Source organism: Triturus cristatus, chromosome 2_1 (assembly GCF_964204655.1).
Source record: "Triturus cristatus chromosome 2_1, aTriCri1.1, whole genome shotgun sequence".
NCBI lineage: Eukaryota > Metazoa > Chordata > Amphibia > Caudata > Salamandridae > Triturus > Triturus cristatus.
The window spans coordinates 362,991,454-363,014,458 of NC_140581.1; the positions used below are offsets into that span (position 1 = coordinate 362,991,454).

General features: G+C 43.2%; 1 protein-coding gene across 1 annotated transcript in view; it reads right to left on the reverse strand.

Moving 5' to 3' along the window:
- DHX29 (DExH-box helicase 29) overlaps nt 1–23,005 on the reverse strand; it is a 1,004,292-nt gene that overhangs the window by 661,535 nt on the left and 319,752 nt on the right. Inside the window, exon 5 of the mRNA XM_085631302.1 lies at nt 8,068–8,225. Within this exon, the coding sequence (XP_085487428.1) occupies nt 8,068–8,225 (158 nt within the window). The remainder of the gene's footprint in view (nt 1–8,067; nt 8,226–23,005) is intronic.

Consider the following 23,005-nt stretch of genomic DNA (forward strand, 5'->3'; position numbering starts at 1 on the left):
ACCCCTTGTGTTACAGTTCAACATTAGTGATGTCGAAAGGTGCATGTGTTGGATCAGAAGAGTATCTTTCAAACGACTACATTTATGGAAGTAGAGTATTTATTTCTTGTCACTATACTTATGGAAATTGGCTTGCCTTAATCATTGAATGAAAGTAAAGTGAACAGGTTAAACTGGACCCTGGACTTCCTCCATTTGGTTAATCCGGAACCGACAGTGACAACCTTAGTTATTTTAGATTGCTTTTCCTTTCTATTCTTTGTCTATATATTTACTGTTTAACAATGCCCAGTATTAGAATTTCTTTATCCTTTTGTGTTCAGCTTGGGAACTGCCATTTGGAATGGGGAATTTGGTGGCTCATATCATCAGCTAATGTGACAATGCTAGAAACTGATGACTCTACACCCCAAGGGTAACTAACCCCTAGGTGGTTACGGACCTGGACAATTTAAACTACTACTTAAGCTGGAGGGAACTACGAATGTGAATGTGTTCATTTATGCTATGACACAATTGCTTTAAGTTCTTCTCTACATGACGAGATAGGTGAATCTACAAGAACTACATCAAAGCACTTCAGGGTCAAATACTAATAAAAAAGAATAAGTCGACTTCAAAAAAAGAAAAGAGGTGTGTTCTACTTCCATCAAAGGACACTATTGATATAGCCACTAGTATAGAACAGTCAATGCCTTTAGTAACAAAGAGAAGAAAGAAAAGTCAATGAAAATGAATAAAGGGAACTATAATTTTGATAGGAAAAATTGCATGATCCGTTACAGATGTGGCATTAATAGTCCCCTATTAAATTCAAAATGTTGTATAGCAGTTGACAGATTTTGCACTTATCGTAGGAAGAAAATTCATTTTGGCGGGTGCTTAAATGTGGAAGGGTTAAAATGGTGTCAGGAGGGGCGCAAGAAAATATTCTGAGGTTACATCTCAGTGTTGTCTTGAGGAGTGCTGGTATTAAAAAGAAAGGCAAAGGGTTATCCTAATTGATGGGAAGACATTCAGGTCATGGCTGAATGGTGTGCATGGTTTGCCATCTTAGGGGCTGCACTAGTCCAGGAATGATGAGAGAAAAATAATGTGTTACTCACAGGCAGCTGTACAGGCATAACATTAATATCCTTGGTTATTTTTGGATTCCTATGAACTTTAAATGAGATAGAACCTAAGGGAATATCTAGGTGGCGGATAAAGGAGATTCTATTCTGGGTTAGCCACGCAAGCAGGAGTTGAGAATTAGGCTAGATCGTAGGGCTGATCGACCTGTGTATATTGTGGACACTGGTGCAGATACCGGAAAAAAGGAGCGAGGGAGGGAGAAATCACCAATTTTGCATACGTGTAAGAACTGAAAGTGAAATTGAAAGATGTTTTCACTGACTAGAAACGCATAACAATGTTGAACGGCATATAATATTGAAAGATGGAGCAATACTAGTAAATGATCAGAGGAGGAACGTTCCACTGTCTTATAGGGGAAAACTCATGCTTTGGGAATTCTGCTCCAAAGATGCCATAGAACCAATTGAGGTTTCTCCCGGAGTCACTCCAGTAGTTGTGTTCCACAATTGCTCAGGCAAGTTATGTCTTTGTATTGACCTTTGCAGTCTAAATAATGATATTTGGAGAGACCGTCATCCACTCCTTATAATGCATTTCAAACCTGGCAGAGGTAACACAATTCTCAAACCCAATACCTGGAGAGTGCTCAGATTCAAATTGCACTGGTGGAAGGAACTAAAAACCTAAAAACGTTCATGGCACGCTCCAGAACAAGCAGATGCCTTTTGACGTCACAAATACTGCACCTATTTTCCAAAGCATCATCAACGAAACATTATAGGAAGCGTATGGCACCATCACCTTTTATGATGACATACTTGTATTTGGGAATTATCAAACAAAGCATGATAAGAATCTTGGAAAGGAACTCCATGCATTATCTAAGAAAGGTTTTACCTTAAAAAAAAGAAATGTACATTTAGTTATGAGAGAATCGAACACTTGGGGCACACTCTATTGAAAGACCGAACAACTGTCACATGAAGGCAACTGTAGAAGCTCTGGATCCCACACTAAAAGTACAGTTGATGCCTTTCTTAGGACTGGCAAAGTTCTACGCAAAGTCTGTTGAAGATTATTCCTTTGAAGTCCAACCTCTGAAGTCATTACCTAATAAGGACACCAAATAAAAATCGGGAGCTGAGCAATAGAAATCACCCCAATCTCTCCAAGAAGATGGGATACATTCACAGTTTGAAACCTATTGTTGTAGCCAAAAATGTATGGTTACTGATGATGCCAGCAATTGTGGTCTTGAAGAGGTCTTGTTTCAAGGTAAAGAACTGAATGAGTAGGTGGTAGCCAATAGTACCAAGACCATGCGTCAATCAGAAAGGAAGCTTCGTCCACGCACTTGAGCCGGCCCAAGTGGGTTGTAGGCATTATTGCTGTGTTCAGCTCTTATATGCTCATTAAAGGTTTTGGGGAGAAAAAAAAATTGCAACCTCTCTCTTATATTGATTGGAAAGTTATATTTGTCTAATGTCTTTTTGTGGTGCATGCTGTAGGTGATTAGTGATTTTCATCTGCACGTTTATGGCAGTAGCCAATTTATTTTTTTACTCCTTGACTAACTTCTTTGCCACCTACTGGAGTGGATACATCTTGAGGCGTGACAATAAATACCCTGCTTGCTGCTTTTTTTTTCCTGTTGCAGAGGGGATGCATCCTCAGGAGTGATGTTAATTTCAGCGTACTAAGCACAACCTTATTATTTTGCAGATCTCCTGCTTTGCTCCAACTTGTGTTAATTTATGATTCTTCAAGAAAAGAGAGTGAAAGAGACATCAAAAAGATTCTTCAGAGTATCAACCCATCTAATCCCTTCAGCGACCCGTTGCCTCCTTCCATTTTCAAAGAAATCAAGAATGTCCTCATCCCCATATGGACAAAGATTGTAAACGCTTCACTATCACAAGGCACGATCCCAGATTGCCTAAAAGCAGCTCCGGTGTCACCTATACTAAAAAAACGAATGCAGATAGTACTGACTTTAACAACTTCCGCCCTATCTCCAACATTCCCACCCTAGCCAAACTCCTAGAAAAATGCATCCAATCCAAACTCTGTGCACATATTGAGAATTTCCAACTCCTAGACCAGCATCAATCTGGCTTTAGGAGGGGACACAGCACTGAATCGGCTCTCACTCACGTTATGGATGACATTTTAAAAATGCTTGACCAAAATGAATCCTGCCTCCTAATCCTCCTTGACCTTTCCTCCGCGTTCAACACTGTCAATCACGACAACCTCCTATCCGTTCTGGATCGACTTCTCTGGTCGGGTGTTACAATGGTTCTCGTCCTTCCTCTACCACAGATCACAATGAGTCGATGCGAACCACTCCCAGTCCTCTCCAGTATTCATGCTGTCACCCAAGGGTCCGCCCTATCTCCTATACTCTTCAACCTGTTCTTGGAACCATTAGCTAATGCACTAAATTCCATGAACATTCTCTTCCATATGTACGTGGACGATACTCAACTCTATTTGAAAATCTCCTTCCCGGATAACATCATTTCACTCAACACTGCCCTAACGTCTAGTCAAAACTGGTTAACCGAGAATCACCTCCTGCTCAACACCTCCAAAACCGAATTCCTTCTCATCTCTCTTCCGAACCACATCCCCAAGTTAGACCTTTGGTTGAATCACTGCCTTCAACTGTTCCCCCCCCCCCCTTATTATAGACTCAGCCAAATCTCTCGGAATCAACCTGGACAAGCATCTGAACAGGAAGAATCATATCAGCGATGTGTGTAAGGGAGCTAATCACTTGAGAATACTCAGAAATATCAAACCATTCCTTCCACAAACGGATTTCAAGAAGTTTGGTCCAAGCGCTTGTTTTGCAGAGACTAGACTATAGCAGTGGTACGCTCTGTGGCCTCCCCAAATATACCTTGGCTCCACTAAGGGCATCACTGAACGCTGCGGCCAGATTTGTTACGGGTACCAAAAGAAATGCGCATATATCCCCAGTCCTAAAATCCCTTAAGTGGTTGCCCTACGAAGCACAAATTCAGCTAAAGATTGCTTGTCTGTCGCACAAAGCCCTCCATTTCAAAACCCCCAGTTACCTAGCGCAAAAGCTTGAATTATCTGGTGGTGGTAGACCCTCAAGAAGTGCTAACACTTTTCTCTTGTAACCACACATCTTTAGCAAAAAGAGAACCTGCCACCGAGCCTTCTCTGGTGCTTCCCTGAAGATCTGGAACTCTCTTCCACCGGAAGTACGCAGAATCTCCTCCACAGTTGCCTTCAAATTGGAAGCCAAAAGATTCCTAATGAACAAGTTCTTACCATAAATGGGTTAGGATCATCTGCTCTAAATCACTGATCCTACAACCGTTAGACCTTCGCTGGATGCTATTCTTCTTTACCTTATCCTTTGCTCCCCTTTTAGCCTGCTATGTACTAGTTATTGTATTATTATCCTTTGATACCTTTGTCCTGCAATTACTCTTGTTTGTTATTCTTATTTGATGCCGATATTGCATGTATTACCTTCCTTCCATCCTTTTGTAAAGCGCTCTGATATCCTTCGGGATATTTTACGCGCTATATAAAACTTTCGAAATACATTTCTTTGGAGGATGAAAAGTATCCTCCATACTGATCCTAAATAATAGAAAACAAGCTTTCACCAGGTGAAAGTAGGGTCTTCACAGCCAGGTTGGCTAGATTACCAGCTAAACCAAAGACATATCAATTTAAAAATATGTTATTGAGAAAAACAATCTGCACACTGACTGTATGCACTGTTTACCAATGTTACGTTGAAATAAGCAGCCGAAAGAGAGAGATTATGATTTTGAGTTTATGCTGTTTATGTTGTGGGTTTGACAGGAACCTGTTTAATGGGTGTGACCACAACAGAAATTAGTTGAAATCAGGCTTTGCAGAAGGACTCCAATTTAGGGATTATTAGGTAGTATATCTTCTTTCGGGATCACTGGAAGAATGGAAATTGCAGAGTAAAAACGTTTTTTGCCAAGGTTCAAGGAAAAATAACAAGGGAAACAGTATTAAAAGGGGAAAGGATACATATGTTTCACATCATTGCATGAGGAAAAAGAACCTAAACAAAGTTCATGAAAGACATCTATTGATGTGCAGCACAAAAAGAAAAATCTGTCGATATTTCTGGTGGACAAAAATAGATAATTAGTTAGACAGGTGGGTTAAACAGAATAAGCTTTACAACAGAAGTGATACATCTGTTGAGGCATACATGCATCATCAATCCCATGGCTGTAAATATTCCACATGGTCCTTGGCAGAAAATAGGCATAAATTCCATGGTGCCTTGCCATCTTCCTACTTAGAAGAAGGTATTTGCTATTGTCTTAATTTATTACTGTACCAAGTGGTCAAAATTGAGGATTGATAAAAAAGTGTTTCAGCCAATCCGGTGATCAACTATTTGGAAGACTGTGTCTGCAGGGAAGGATTACCTGAGGGTATTGTGTCAGATAGTGAAGCTCCATTTGTGAGTGCTAACTTCTCACATTATCTCACTAGATGTAGCATACAACACAGAGAATAGCAGTTCATTATCTTTGAGCAATGGGTAGGTGGGGTGCTTCAAGCAAGCTGTTAAAGAAGTTATCCAACTAGTGGTTAATCAATTGGATTAACGCATTATAGGCCACACTTTTAACCTATAGAAACGCACCTATTTCAGGTGAGGGGTCACAACCAAGATTCAATTCTTATTCCGTGGTGCTTGAAAGAGAAGGTTAAGATTTCAAAGGCTCCCAAGGCTTCAAGAGAGGCAAGCTATGAGGGTGTAAAACAGAGTTGCTGAGTGTAAGAGGAAAAAAGGAATTTTTGTTGTACAAGAAAGAAGGTAAAGTGTCCTCCAGGATTCCACTGTAGTGAGCTAGTCTGCATCAATTTATCAGCTAAACAAGAGAAGTTTCATACTAGGTTGCCTGCTCTAGTCAGGATCACAGAGGTTCTGCATATAGTTGTCAAGGTTATGGTGGCACCATACGGAACTTGAATAGGATTTTATTTTTCTGCAGAGAAGTGGTTGTCAATTATGGGCCACATGTATCAATCATTTTGTGTTCATAAATGGGCCACATCTCAGAATTGGCCTGTTTGCAAAATGCAAAAAATGCTTCCTTCATGTACAAACCCTATTTTAGGGTTTGGTAATCTGTTACCAAATCACAAAATGGGTTTGCAATTCGGTATTTGGAAGAGGCGTGTTTACGGCGTCCCTTCCAAATACCAAATCGTAACGGTATGTATGAATATTTTGTGACTTTAATGCGGTTGCAAAACAATAACATTTTACCACGAACTTCAAGTTGGTGGTAAAATGTAGGAAGGGGTCCCCAAGAGACCCTTCCTCTTTGTGAATGTATGCAAAAACTTTTTTTAAGAGCAGACAGTGGTCCCACGGACCACTGCCTGCTCTTAAAAAAATGAAAAGTGAACTATTCATTTTTTTTTCTAAACACAACCCATTGTCTTCTTGATGATTATTTCAACAAATGGGAGGCAAGTTATAGGATGGAAGTTGCCAAACTCAGCTGGAATTAGTGTGTGCTTTTTCGGCAAAAGTAGTGTTATTTTGGTTTTTAAGCCATCTCAGAAGGTGCCCCTTATTATCAAGGCATTGATAATGTGGAGAAGAGGTGTGAGGGCTTCACCTTTCATAGACTTGATGATGGGGGGAACATGTCAATTTAGTAGGAGGTGGCTTTGAGGGAGTTCTTAAAGTTGGAGATGCTTGAGTGAGAGAGAAGGTAGATCTGATTTTGCTGATTTTATTCCACGAAGAAGACTTTGACAGAATTGCATCTGATGGCTGATGCTGGGATAGTGGGTCCTAGGATGGGATCAGCCCACTATTTTATGGCCTTAAAGGGGCTTTGTTTATGCTTACTGCTGCATTCATGGTGGTTTTGTAGGTGGATTTAGCTGTGGTGATAATGGAATAACAGTTGGAGCGGAGTGCTTTCTGAAGGGTAAAGTTTTGGCATTTTGAGTTTCTCTACTTCTTCTCCTGTCTTTGTACTGTATGCTTGTTTTGTTAAGTTGTTGGGTGTAGCAGGGTGCTGACAACTTAGGCATAGAGGTGTGAGTTTTCAGTGGTGCAAAGCTTTCTATATATTTCTTCAGAGTTGTGTTGTAGATGTTGAGATGGACGTTGAAATCTGTGTTGGGCTGGAAATGCCTGGATAGGTTAATTAATTCATCTTGGTTGTTCTGCTGGATGGGCGTATTTGATGGAGCAAAAGTTAACTTCAGTTTATGGTTTATATTTGAACGATGGCAGTTAGGGCACTTCCAAATCCCGCTTCCTGTTTAACCCATGTAATCTGCTGGATTCTTTGCAATACATTTATAGTTAAACTTGACAGAGAGGGAACAGCTTTTCAATAGGACAGTACACCCTTTAGAAATTCACGAACAAGCAATACCAGAGTCAATTAAGAAAATGTAATACCTTAGGTGAACTTTCAAGACAACATTTTTCTCTTCTTGCATCACAATATCTGAAATAATTCCACATGAATTACTGTAGGCTTAAATGTCTCTGACTTCGCCTCATGCCTTTCCATAGGGAATTGAAAAGTCCCAGCCCTTTCTGGAACGAATGTCCAATTTCTTTAGAGATAAACTTCAATCTCTCAGAGATATTATTACTGTTGTAACCATCCCAAAATATTCAAGTAGTTCAGTACCTGTATTTAAACTTGACATGAAATTGGTTCCTAAGTTGAATAATTCAATTGTGCTGTCTTCTAGCCTTTCATTAGACCTTTGGCTCTAGTAGGCTACAGCGCAAGACTGACAAACAATATACAGACAAACGGACTGACCTACATCTGGAAAAGCTTTATTTGAGCTACCCAGGCCAGGCAAGGGTGACTCAGAGAGGCTGCAATCATAACAAAGTAAAATTGCTGGATCCTAATCCTCACTGCATTGAACTTGAACAAGTCAATATATATGGTAGGTACATACCTGGTTGGGTTTCTTTTCTGGGACCTCCTTCTCTTTCTTGGTCTTGGCAATCCGAGGCAGTGGCAATTGTACAGGAGGCTGTGGAGGTGGCTCAAATTTTGCTCGATTTCGCTTTTCTTCCTCTCCAAGCTGTTGACTAAATCCATCAGGTAATGCATCTAAAAAGAAAAAGAATGTAGGCCAGATAAAACAAAATCTGGCTTTCTGGTTTGAAAGCAGAACTGTATAAAGTATGAAGGGTTGTAATTATGTATTGATACCTATGTATAAGTGGAACATAAGGGTCAAATGTAATATTGAGCAGACGAGAAGATCTTTATTCTAATTTACTGTTTACCACTTCTGAAGCTGCCAAAGAGTGTCTAAGCAAAAGGCATGCATGTATCTAATAGGTCATAGCACTTACAGCTGTAGCCCTAATGCGGTCTACAAGGAACATCATTTGTTAAGTGCAGCATGTGAAAAAATATTCTGTCAAAGGCATTCTCTTTCTTACCATCTTTAACCAACCATGAACTAAAGCCAGTCCTTTCAGTCTTACATTTAAAGTAGTTACTGTGTCAACTTCACCTTCCACCCCAAGGTAGTTAACTTCCTTTCCTTCCAGTTCTTCCAGTTCTTAGAAGGTTCAATACACTGTGAAAATCATCTTCTCATCCACTGTGCTGCAGACTTTAGTGATCCATCAACGTATGTATATTCAGGTGCACTGAGACGGCGGCTTCCAGATGACAACGGGAGACTGCACATCACAGCCCAGTATGATGAGACTTAACAAGGACATAAAATGACTGGCATGTTGTGTCTACAAACAGACATATACAGCTGACAAATCTAAGACACGGCCACACAGCAGGTCATTAGGTTCGCTCAATTAAATCTGAACTTTGTCATAACATTGCAGTTTATCATAGCAGAGAGGTGGGGACCCAGCCCAAGGTCTTAAAGGAGGACAATATGAGGGAAAATACTTATATGCTCCTTGGTTAATACCAAATCCTCTATTCAACAATACATGTGATGCATGTGACATGCCATTGGAGGAGCATTTGGATATGGAATTTAGATCAGTTGACTGGGGTGAGTGTTTGATTTGCTCAAACGCTCCGTCCATCATTCCCTTTGGTATCGCTTTGTTCGCCCCAAGTTGGCAGGGAATGCCCAGACGTGGGTCCCTTGCTCACTTTGCCACTGGATTCAAGATAGCCTGGCTGACGAGGGTTATGAACCAGAAACTGGTCCCAGGATGTTTGTTTCCGTTCCAGGGAAGTCATGGCTTGGCAGTTCGGGCTGGACTGTTCCCATGAGGCACAGGGTCAGACTGATTTGCATATGGCCATGTCTGAACTGGGGTGGTGGAGTGAGCTAAAGAATGATGATGGATTAAACCCAGATCAGTTGACTGGGGGTGAGTGTTTGATTTGCTCAAACGCTCCGTCCATCATTCCCTTTGGTATCGCTTTGTTCGCCCTAAGTTGGCAGGGAATGCCCAGACGTGGGTCCCTTGCTCACTTTGCCACTGGATTCAAGATAGCCTGGCTGACGAGGGTTATGAACCCGAAACCGGTCCCAGGATGCTTGTTTCCGGTCCAGGGAAGACATGGCTTGGCAGTTCGGGCTGGACTGTTCCCATGAGGCACAGGGTCAGACTGATTTGCATATGGCCATGTCTGAACTGGGGTGGTGGAGTGAGCTAAAGAATGATGATGGATTAAACCCAGATCAGTTGACTGGGGGTGAGTGTTTGATTTGCTCAAACGCTCCGTCCATCAGTCCCTTTGGTATCGCTTTGTTCGCCCTAAGTTGGCAGGGTATGCCCAGACGTGGGTCCCTTGCTCACTTTGCCACTGGATTCAAGATAGCCTGGCTGACGAGGGTTATGAACCCGAAACCGGTCCCAGGATGCTTGTTTCCGGTCCAGGGAAGACATGGCTTGGCAGTTCGGGCTGGACTGTTCCCATGAGGCACAGGGTCAGACTGATTTGCATATGGCCATGTCTGAACTGGGGTGGTGGAGTAAGCTAAAGAATGATGATGGATTAAACCCAGATCAGTTGACCGGGGGTGAGTGTTTGATTTGCTCAAACGCTCCGTCCATCATTCCCTTTGGTATCGCTTTATGGAATTTATCTTACAATTCTGGCTTTCAGATGACCAGTACATCGATCATAATGTCACTCTGCATTGCTATACAATGATAACATTTAACAGCATTAACGGCTGCACACATGGGCTTTAATGAATATAAGACTGAGAATCATTTGATCTAAAGATATAACTTAGCCCTGTAAGAATTCCAATCATCGCTCTCGGTCACACGTTTTTCTGTTCACTTGAAGTTCACCCTTAATTTGTCATGGCATACACAAACTATTAGGCGATACCATTAGTGAATTAATGAGCCAAAACAACTGTTTAGCTATCCTGGGAGGTTATAATGTGTGGGTAGCCTAATCTAAATGACCAGTTACAAGATATTGTTATCTAGTATTGGGGCATTACATTTCAGCTCGCAGTTGTTCTGACTCATGAATGAGATCATATGTTGGGCATGATCTTTTGCAATCAGAATTCCATTACAGTTGTAGGAACCAAAGTACTTGCATGGGAAGATCACCATGCAATGCCTCTTTCACTAACTCTACCCTTGGTTAATAAAGGTGCTCATGGGATACAATCCACACAAATGGTTTGACCATGGAAGAAGTCCTCTCCACAAGCTATTACAAATCTCCTTCAAGATTCCAAACGGAACCACCGTCATGATACTGCTAGCAAAATGTCTTAATGTAACAAATGTACATGTAATAATTGGTTGGCTACGACCTTTGGCACTGAATTTCCGTCAGCTTCCTTTACCAATAATGCTTAACTCTTGTCCCCGATTTTCTCCTCTGTGGTTTCTTTGGCCAGGGTTTAGAAACGCCAATCAGAATGTACATGAAAACAGCACTATAGTATTGCAAAAGAAAGATAGCATTGAAATTTACTAAACTGTGGAAGCCATTCACCAAGGGAAACCCTCAGAATTTAAATCCAGGACTCACCCCGTGTGCTTTCTCAGACAAGGCCCAGTATCAGGCTCAAAAGCCAACTTTAAAAGAAAACATGATACAAGGGAAATAAGAGAGCCCTCAGCAGAGGCACATTAGCCTTCAGAACCCCTCATTCGGAGCTTGCCTGTTGTCGGTTATCGCAGGACAGTATCGATCAAGGAACCCCGATAAAAAGGCCCTGGGGTAAGATACTGGCACTGGACACAATAGGACACACTGATTCGAAAGATTAAAATAGGCAAGGATTGCTAGGGTTAGGCCTCATGGGATTATCGTCTACAAAAATCTTCAGCAAAAAAAAAAAACATCATCATGAAAAAGGTCTCAGACACTAAGCATGCAAGAGGTAGACATACGGATCGCTGAGCACAAATGCACACCGGGACTGGGGTTCTGGAAGTCAGCTGTTTTCATGAGGGGGAAGGGAAGGGATGGTAAGTATGGGTTGTGGGGTTCGTGCACATGTGCCTCTTAAAAGTTATTTGTGTGCTGGGCCAAAATTATCTTGATAACAATGCCTGGTAGCTTTGACATTCCATGAGTCAGAATAAAGTACAAAACATGCATCTGTTTTGCTGTAATGCACAAAACATTCTAATGCTTTTCAACACAATTGCATATTTAGGTTCTTAATGCCTGACATTATAGTAAAATGTCAATAATTACCCAATATCTGACTATATCAGAGTATATAGAATACTAGCCACCAAAATTGGACAACTGTTTTGGAAGTAAAAACTGATAAATCATGTATGGGTTATGGTGTCTAAAGGGACCAGGGATTTGCAGTGTCCAATTAGGATACAGCTAATGTGATCCATGTGTTTGCATACCCCAAAAATAACTGAGGTAATTAAGACAGAAACAAATAGCCACTAACATCTACACTAGTAGATTCTTTATTGCTTGGTTTCTACAATGTAGGATTCCCAAAGAGCACCATTCTTTCTGAGGCTTTGTCAAGGTTCAAGTAGCTCCACTTTCTTTCCAACTTTAATTGTGATTTATCTCCAAGAAACACCAATACAGAATCTATTCCATACTTGCAGAAAATCATCAGAGTTCTTTAATCAAAAAAGTTAGTGAGCCAGCCTAGAAAACGTTTACGAAATCCCGAACATAATTACCCTTCTGTAACGCCCTGAACGTCTCAGGATCGTTTAACAGACATGATAATGAGGACGCAACCACTTGTGAAGGGTTAGTTATTTTAATGAAGGCAAAAATAATACAAGGAATAAACAAAAGTTATAGTCACTGGAATCCTCCAGGCTAAGTATGTTACCAGCCCACAGCACGGATGCTCCTAACCGTCCTCTGCATATACGCCGATCCCGGCGTATGCCAACAGAGGGCAGAAATGAAATGGCCGACAATGCCAATCGGTAGGCTGTGAGGGGCACGAAGAGTGTTGGGGAGAATCGAGGAGTCAGGGAAACACCCAGCCGGGGTCTCTACCTGAAGGGAGCAGCCGCTCAACCTCTTCCTCAGACTGCACCGGGACGCGGAGTCACCTCCTGGTGATGCGTCACCGATACCCCCATCAAAAAGCAAGAAGACTGAACCGAGAGCAGCCGCTCGATCGATCCTGTGGACTTCCGAGTCTGTAACGCGGCAAACACCTCCTGGTGTGCGTTACAGCTGGCAGTCCCTGTATCTCTGGTCGGGCTGGGAGTTACGACTCCAACCAGCAAAAGCGCCACTGCGCTTTGACTCAGCCGAGTCAAAAAGCGAAGCTCAATGGTTGACCGGTAGAGCTTCCGGGTCCTTCACAGGTGACGATGGGGCAAGACACGGCCCAGGGAGTAACGACTCGACCTACCTCCGTTCTTGCCTTACTGGAGCACCACTCCGGAACACTGCTCTTCACGAAGCAGGTACGTCGGTGTAAACACAATATCCGACAGCGTTGTACCTCCCGGTTCCTCCCTTTATAGGGCGTGTTTTCCTTGAGTTATGTAACAGCTCTCCTGTTTACATAAGGGCTTGTTTTCCTTGAGTTATGTAACAGCTCTCCTGTTTACATAACCTCTCAACCGGTAAGCATCCTGGGAGATGTAGTCCGTTTTCGCTGGTTACCGTTTTCCTCCCCTCGCATGACAGGAATTCTTGACACCTTCTCAGTGTCAAGAAGAAAATAACCAGTCACTGTTTCTCTCTGATAATGGCCATTTGTATAGTACACCTCATTTAACTGTTGTATACACTTTAATACTACAAGCTTAATTTGGGTGCATGTGGTTTTATGACAGAGCCAACAGTGTGGCGAAGAAAACACAACTGTCTCACCAGAAGCAGGTGCTCCACCGTATATTGCCTTTTCTGTCACAGAGGAGTGTCTACCCTCTTCCGAGACACCTCCAGGCAGCACTAAAGCTACCTTGAGGACTAAAATTCACCGGCAGTTGGCTCACATCTCCACCTCTTATGATTTCATGCTAACATAACTCCCAGTCATGACTTCCCAAATGATTCACATTATTCCACGCATTCATCTACTTTGAGGGCCCTAAGTGAGTACTGGAACTGTACCCCCACAGCCCATGGTACATTTCCAGTGCCCACAATGGAAATGTGAATGACATAAGGGAAAACATCAGGGCTTTTTGTGCAACATCAACAAGATATATTGCTGGAAAATAGGGGCAGATCTCTTATCTTATATTGGGTGGTTGGTCTCCTCGGTTTATGACAGCGTCACCACGGCCAATGGTTAACCACATGGCAGAGATTCCGTCATTGCGGCATCATGTTCCTGTTAACTCTTAATAGAGCAAGGAAACCCACAGAAGGGTGAATAGGACTCCCGTAATTATTTGTTCAAGGTCGTGTCCCCTTCTACATCTAAAGTTGGCCCAAGAGTGATGTGACTTGCCATGCGCCAGAGCAGTTCTATCTCTTTAGAGATCCGGTGCAGACCCATATCAAGGGTGAGGAGGGAAGGTGCTCTCAGAAGCCTTGTCATACGCCGCACACCAAAGGTAAGCCCAAGGGCAGGTCTGCTTGAAGATGGCATCTGCTGGCAACCTTTTCGGGGATCGAGAGACTCCAGCGGCCTGGCGCAGACCAGCATTGAGAATCACAGATGAGAAGAGTGGCAGCCTGTGTGATGATCACAAGAGGAGGCAGAGGACTGGAACAGCCCTCCTGTGTTTCTTGGGGTGCCCAGGTCCAGTGGCAAACAAGAGGAGGAGAGGGCAGTGCAGAGGAGCAGAAGGAGTGTGAGGACTTGGAGGCCAGGGGAGCTACGCCTGCATTATTGACTGACCAGACAACAGCACCGGTAGAGAATCCTGGAGAGCAATCGTACAGGAGTGGGAAAAGAGAAAAATACCATAGCCCCAAAGAAGAACGAGGAGAATGGAGAAAACAAAGGGATACAGGACGAACTTTCTCACAAAAAGGTGTCACCATAGGCCTGAGGAGAAAGACCGCACCGGAGAACAGGGAAGAGGAGCATATTGAAAGATCCATAGGGAACAACTCCCTCATCCAGGCAGCCCAGGGTGAACTGGAAGAAATGAGTATAGATAAAAAGGATACCTCGACTGGGTGATACGCTTTCTATGCTGGACAAGAGGGTAGGGAAGAGAGAGAACGAAGCACAAGGAGCAGCAAAGCAAATTTCACAGTTAAAAAACACTTTTGTGGAGTTGAAAGAGGAGATGAGTAACCCCGTCAAGAGAGAATTGGTGCTGCATGAAGCCAGAAACAAGAGGGAAACCAAACTGCGTGGAAGTAATGTCCTAGACTTCCCTAATTACAGTAAGGCAACACAACACAACAGGAGCCATCAGCAGTGCATCAAATAAGACCATATCAGATTGAATATTGGGTCATCCCCTTGGCACCACACGAAACTCACAGTTGAATGTAATGTTAAGTGGCATGCTTTCACACAAGCAGAAGCTTTTTCAGAGGCTTGTCGAGGTGAAGCCAGGGCTCATACGGAGGATGACTATTAAGTCTTCTCCTTCCTTTTGCCTCATTTCCCCATGGGAGTTATTTGGGTAAAGGTTTCAGGCATGAAGGAGCTGTTCCTGCTTTAGCTTTAATGGCATACCCAAAAACGCAGTTAAATTTACTGGGGACTGAGGTTTCTACTCCAAAATTACGCAATAGACTTGAAACCTAGTGGTGATTCCAACTTACCTTCCTTTAGTCCCCCTACTCTCCACAACAACTTGGACTTACTCTTGGATCGAAGAAGAGTAAATAAGTCAGGGCTAGGATCATGTGATGTCTTTTTAATTCTATTGGGGAACTTATACGTTTGTATACACGAACCTGTAAGATGCAATGTGTTAATCGAATAAAGTGTTTAAATCCTAAATTTGGCTCCAAGGTCCAAACTCAATGTAAACAAATGTGACCGTTTGCACGGAAGTTGGACCAGAAACGTTTTGCATCTTTGCCATGCATGCAGCTTGCCACATTCTGATGGAGTCAGTAAAGTAATTGCTCCATTTTCATTATTCATCGCACTTTTTAGGTCGAGCCTGGGCAGTGCATGCGCTGTTCTGTGAGGCATGCTGTATTCAGTATATGGGCTTTAAACACGCCCAGCACTTTTGGTTGGTTGGTTGGCCTGCCTTTCAAAATTCCTTTATTCTGGTTGGTCAATAGTGTCCATCTGTCCCGCCTTTAGGTGCTTGGTTCCCTCCCAGTGGAAATCATCGATTGTTTCTTTTGGTTGGCCAGCTCTGGCCATCCGTTGCCTCCTTGCTTGCACCGCCTCCCACCCTCTCTCCCATCATTCCTGCCATCCTTCGTGCCATCACTTAATCTCCCCAGTGCCGTCCCCACACCACCACCACCCATTGTCATGGCTCGATCGTTTCTTTTTGTTGGCCGGCTCTGGCCATCTGTTGCCTCCTCGCTCGCATCGTCCCTCCCGTCATTGCTGCCATCACTTAATCTCCCCAGTGCTCCACCTACCTCCCATGTTGCTGCTTGTTTACCATGGCGGCCACACTTTTTTCTCAGCAGCACTGCTCTTGCCAGCTCCCCCGGCGGGTCTCCAATCCCTATCCCATCTTGTCTCCCCGGCCCATAGATGGTCATTGGCACTGAGGACTCTGGTATGTGAAGCTCCTCCCTTTGTTTGTTTGTAGTTGTTAACTGAAAGCTTATGGGAGCTGCTCGCCAGCCAGCCTCTTATTTCCTGGAAGGCTTAAGCTGGCTCACGGTTGTGCTGCAGACTGCTGTGCTTCATAGATCTCATCTCTGTTGGAGAGCTCATTTTTATTACATTCTAAAGCAATTTTTCAACTTAAACAAGTTTAAATAATTATAATAATGACCAAAATAAATTACCTAGAGACTACGCTTGTATTTAGACTGTCATAAAATGTCATAAAAGACATCCGCTTATATCAAAACGTAGCCTGCCAGGCTTCATCTTATATCATGGATGCCGCACTTTTTTTTTTTAGCAGCTGTCAGCTCCCCCGCCGGGCCTCCCTTCCCTATCCCATCTCGTCTCTCCAGCTCACAGCTGGTCATCGGCAACGAGGACTCTGGTATATGAAGCCCCTCCCTTTCATGTACGGTTGTTTGTAATCTATTACTTATTTTTTCTGTGTTACCTGAAGGCTTACAGGAGCTTCTCACCAGCCAGCCTCGTGTTTCCTGGGAGCCTTTCTGATCCAAGCTGGATTTTATCACAACAAGGATGGTAATCTGCCTGGGTCCAATAATGTGCATGGAGCTGTGACAAAACCGTTTTTTAGGTCTCGGCTAGCGAAGGCTGCACTTGCGCAGTCTCGCTCACGAGACATAATGACTTGGAGAATAGGGGCTTGAACCCGCCCCTCTTCTCTCCTCTTCTCCATTGGCTGGCCTTTTAAATGCTGGCCAGCCATTGGAGAAGAGGCTTGTTTCGCAAAACAAGCCCCGTCCTTTTCGGATTTGGGGGCGTGTTTTTTCGTTGCTTTTCGCAGGGCGTGTTTAAACGCCCCCGAATCCGAAAACGCCGCTGCCTTTCTCCGAGGCATTTCTGCTTCACCTCGGAGAAAGGCAGCAAGGCTCAGCTCAGGGCACCGCAGTCTGACACATTTCCAGCTCCCAAGCCACTCTTCGAGCCTCGGTACTTGTACAATTTTAAATGAATTAAAGTATATTTACTCAGTGACGGGGCTGTAGTTTAATAAAGCAGAAGAAAGTTTAAGCATAATATTCCCCGCCGGTTCTACCATAGAATTGTCCTGCCCCGACATATGATCAGTCAGAGTGGATTAACCAAGGGGATTCCGCAGCATCGTGTGGAGTACGTCGCGAAGGGAAAACGTCGTCACTCGACTCCAACAATGTCGTGTACGGATCTTCCGATGCCTAAAGGAAGAAGGAAATTGGTAATGCAAGATGGCCGCTGTCGGAGAAGTAACAATAAAGTTGACAGTCTAGTCTTTCTTCTAGTCTTGAGAACGGTTGCCCTTCAGCCTGTGGTTGTGAATGATCTACGCACGATGCGACGTCACACCACCTCCGCCTGTCACTATCGGATAGCGACTCTCCATACCCATTAGCCGGTTCGCACTGTGCTGTGACAGTGTGTGCACTTCCCGGACGTCCTCGGAGCTGTCACCATGAACACTTTACCCTATTTCTGTAAGGGGAAGGTGGTGAAGGGCTTCGGCAGCGGTTCCAAGGAGCTGGGGATTCCCACTGGTGAGTCGTGCTGTTGGGGTGCTGCGGAGCGCTACACTAGGGTGATGCTGGGACAGCGTACGCATTATCCCCTTTGCCTTCTTCTATGATAAAATCCCATTTGACAGCACATTTCAACTGTTTCCTCACACCTACAGCACAGCTCATTAATCATCAACCCACGGGAGGTAGATTTTGCGGCTCATGGTGCGGTAATTCAGTGTGCTACCTGGTTTGCTTTAGAGATACGCTTCAGGAGTAAAACGAATGAATTCCAACCTCGTGTGGATCACGTTTTCTATTAAACGTACACAGTTTACCAGTGACCCTTTTAACAGCATATTTTAAGGACCGTCTTAACGTAGCTAATTTCAATGATAATAGGTCCCTTCATCCGTGACCGAAAGTTTGTCGCTTATCATTGGAAGGCTTGACATGTATAACTTCAGACGGCAAGAATTCTTTTCTTTTTCAAAGTGTTCATGTTCATTGGTATGTTGTACTCGAAAGGGGGAAAACGACTCCAGCATCCCATAAAATTGGCAGTGTCACGATGCAGCACGTTTCCAGCGGTGTTTTTTTTTTTTCGTTAAATATGTCAAGCCTCTGAAAACTGTATTTTGTTGCATTTATTTACTTGCCCTTTGGAAACACTCTGACGTGCAGATAGCTGCAGGACCAATCCAACAGGCTATTCACGGGCTGCTCTTAACACACCCACAGTTGCATGACCTGCAGCTGTCCACCTTTCTTATGAGTTCATGACGTTTACGATTATAAAAATATATAGTTAGTCCTAAACCTGCCCCCCCCCCACCTCCCTGAAATCTCAAATACAGACCACTCGTTTGGACAATACATTTTGCTGGAGACGGTGCATGGATTCCCTGTTGATAGTCATAAGCCTCCATCACCCACGTTAGATGTGAAAAAGTCTTTAAATGTTTTAAAAACATAAACCAAAATAATGTCATGAGCAATGCCAATAGCTCTAACTTTAACAATGCCGAGACCGTTGCATTGTAAATGCTTGTTTAGCTGTGTGCTGTGTCAGGGGCACCCTCCCCGTCACAGCTGCGCTGTGCAAATGTAGAGGATGTAGCGTAATGGTCAGAGCTGCCGACTTTTGAGTTGGGGAACCAGGTTCAAGTCTCTATGTCGGCTCAACATTTTATGACTCTGGACAAATCACTTAATCTCCCCCATACCTACCAAAAAGGAATGTGTCCTTGTGTAATGGAACTGGTGCTCATGTAAAGCACTCCAATACCTTCGGTTAGAGTTTGCGCTATATAAAATGCAAAAAAAAGCACACCCGTGTTGCACAAACAGGACAAATTTCGGCAGCACTGTAAACATCACTGATGTTATCTGCCACACTTGTGTTAAAGCTGCTGTTTCATAGAGACATTACGCATTGCGCCTCTGATACCGCATTCAACAGACAACAATGCCGGAGCAACATCCTTTAGTAGGTTGCATTAAGAGTGCAATAACTTACGTGGATAATAAAGGTCACCTAGTAACAGCCTGTGGTACTGCGCCCTTTCCTTGCTTCATCAATTTTCTTTTGTTACTTATACTACTGTACTGTCTTTCCTCTTTCTTTTAAAGCACTACTCGTACCACCCCTACTTTCCACTGTTTCCTCCATTCTCTTTCTTTCCTACATATTTAGATAGGTCAAATGATCACTCCACTGCAAACAAATTAACATAACTAACAAACGTTGTTAGCAACTCCAATGGCTCTAACTTTCATTAATACGAGACCGATTGCATTGCAAATGCCTGTTGTTATTTACAGCAACTTAATAAGGACTTTAATGGATATTGTGGATATAAATTTGTTGAAAAATTATTTGTAAGCAGCCTGCTATCACAGTGGGAACGAGCCCTTCACCACTGTACTAATCTAGTGCCTCTTTAGCCAATAACTGTGTCTTTGCAAAAACGTACTTTGCCCCGGTAGAGAACAACATGGATGTAAGCAATACCCACATAACACTTGAGTCAAGAAACCACTCAGTAAAATTGTAACAACAATTTAGTAAAATAAAAAAAATATGTTTAAAATTAATGCAAACATAAATGTCATCAGTCACTCAAAAGTTATAGACTTTTAATTAGCTCACAATGCACTTAATTTCCAGTTCTGGTGGTTACCCAAAATCAGCCACCACTGGGGCCCCCATCTCCTTCCAGGGGCACAGTACAAACCTGCTTCTTGCGCCTTAATAAAAGGCCATAAGAGCAGAGCAGGACCAACAACTTTGTGCAGGCTGGCACAGTTCACAATTTTCAAACTTTCTTCAGGGAGCTCCTGCCTTGAGATTCCAAGACGAAGAACAGTCTTCGGTCCTTAGCTGCCTACAGCCAGAGTCAAGTCCCAGCTTTTCCAAGGCGTCTTTGTTGTGACACGGAGAGCTCTCAAACGTGCTTTAGAGTGGTCCCAGGACACTGATGCTCAGTGAGAGTGGATCATTTTAAAACCACTCACTTCCAACAAATTCTCGTCACAGTTCAGTCACTCACTTCCAACTTGCCGTATGATCAGTTCCACTGAAGAGGTTATTCCTTTCACTTTTCCAGTCCCTGAGGCGACAGGAGGTTAGCAACGTTCAGATGTTAGGTTGCAGTCCTTTGCACTTTCCTACACAAATTAACAGTAGTTTTTTTTCTTGCTGGTCCGCTTCAAGTCCTGCACCAAGTACATTTGTTGTCCGGTTGTCTTTCTGTAGTGTTTTGCCTTTTGATATAATGATACCATCATAGCAGTGGGTGGGAGACCTTCTACCTATTTTCAGTACTCGGTGTGCTCTCAGTTTATTAAAGTTTCCTCCACTTTGAAGGGGGAAACATTTCTGTATCTTTTGAAAATGTCAGGAACATACATCATCAGTAGCAGCTCCAAAAAGATTAATTCTCGGGGACCTTATTTGCCTTCAATACCTCCCCCTGTAGAGCACCATGAATCTGCTAGGTTGCCCTTGATCTCTACCCGCATCCTCCACCCCCAGGTCTTAAAGACGGCAGTCCAATACGTGTATCGATCCTCTTAAAACTGGGCCTAGTCCTGTTACTTTGATGCTCAAATTCACACTTCATCCTGCCCCTTACATTCCTTGCGATAACATATCTGCAGCCTGAATCCCCTCCTTCATCCCTATGTGGGGGTCATGCATATGTACCAAGTGACAAGATTAAGATATACACAATAAGAAAACGCCCTGTGTCTCTGTTGTTACTACGTACTTACCTTCGTGAAGATTAGGAATTGTTTAGTATACACATGATAATGAAAGAATTACGATTATTAAAGTAATTTATAATGTATGATAAAACAATGTCTTCCATCCAAAAATGGCTTGAAATTATATCCCCTATAACAGATGACATCTCGCAAAAATATAATTTAACCATTCATAGCACATTCTAGTCTTATCACAAACATATCCTTTCCCACCTTTCAATTTTCTTTTTTGGTCAAATTTTTCTTAGCAATAGACAAATTCATATTAGCAAGATGCTTTGCTTCCCTTTAGCATACATTAAACTGTGGAGTATTGACTTTTGCATTGTTTACCTACTGATAGTCTTCCAGCTGCGGTAGTTAAACAGAGTGTTACAACAAACAAATGATGGACGGAATGCTGACATTGCAAACGGTCTCCCCCAGTCAAAAGATCTGGGTTAAATCCATTGTTCTTAACCCAGATCTCTTGACTGGGGGTGAATGTTATGATTTGTTCTGCATTCCGTCCATCGTGTGTCTTTTGCTTCCTCGCCCTAAGTGCGCCGGGTATGCCCAGATGTGGGTCCCGGGCTCACTGTGCCACTGGAATCAAGCTATCCTGGCTGAAGAGGGGTGAAACCCCGAAGCCAGTCCTAGGATGCTTGTTTCCGGTCCAGGGAGGACCTAGCTTAGCAGTTTGGGCTGGAATGTTCCCATGAGGCACAGGGTTAAGACTGATTTGCATATGGCCAGGTCTAAACTGGGGTGGCATGGTGAGCAGAAGAATGATGGATTTAACCCAGATCTCTTGACTGGGGGTGAATGTTATGATTTGTTCGCCATTCCGTCCATCAATTTTGTGTCTTTTGCTTCCTTGCCCTAAGTGCGCCGGGTATGCCCAGATGTGGTTCCTGGGCTCAATGTGCCACTGGAATCAAGCTATCCTGGCTGAAGAGGGGTGAAACACTGAAACCGGTCCTAGGATGCTTGTTTCCGGTCCAGGGTGGACCTGGCAGTTCAGGCTAGACTGTTCCCATGAGGCACAGGGTCAAGACTGATTTGCATTCGGCCAGGTCTAAACTGGGGTGGCATGGTGAGCAAACGAATTATGGATTTAACTCAGATCTCTTGACTGGGGGTGAATGTTATGATTTGTTCTGCATTCCGTCCATCAATTGTGTGTCTTTTGTAGCTAAACAGAGTGTCAGAATTTCAATGGGAGGACTCGGTGTTCCTCAGAACCTGGGTCTTGTATACTAAACAGACATGGATTCTGTCAGCCAGCACAGAGTGCTCATCCAGCATATCCACAAACAAACCTCCGATCCAATAGGATTGTGGGCTGATTTACTGCATCACATCCAAATGTCTATGACTTTTTTTTTCAAAGAACTGCCACCATTCAAATTGATTTTGCAATATATGCCATATTCTGAGTTGACAGCTTGAGGATTTGCCCCGCCATATGCAAAAGAAAACTTTATTGGAAACAAGGTCAAACATAGCCCTTCTCTTGCTCCAGTTTATTCCATGCATAGTCCTGATGAAGACCCGCTATGATGTAGAGAAAGCACTTGCTTCCCAAGAGGGGTGAAACATTGACTGTTTTTAACATTCAACCTGTACCAAACAATACCGGGTCTTGGGCAACTGATGAACAGACGTTCTCGGCCCACGATTGAGAGATTAAAGATGTGAAACACTTGGATAGGCTCAATTAAGTTATTTATCGTCTTTTTACATATGTTTGAGCACCATTTGTTCTTGATGCACTGCACAAGCTCTTTGCCTCAGCTATCACCTATGGAGCACCATGTTGCTTCATGTATGTAACTGATATTGCTAAATCTATAAAAAAAATATATATTTTATAGTAATTTTGTTGTCTGACCTCCATGTTTTCCCTCTGTAAATTCTACATACGATTAATTGTAAATTATCCAACAGGACCAGTAGTTAAACAGAGTATCATCCAGTTTGTAAGGATTCATTTATGAAGC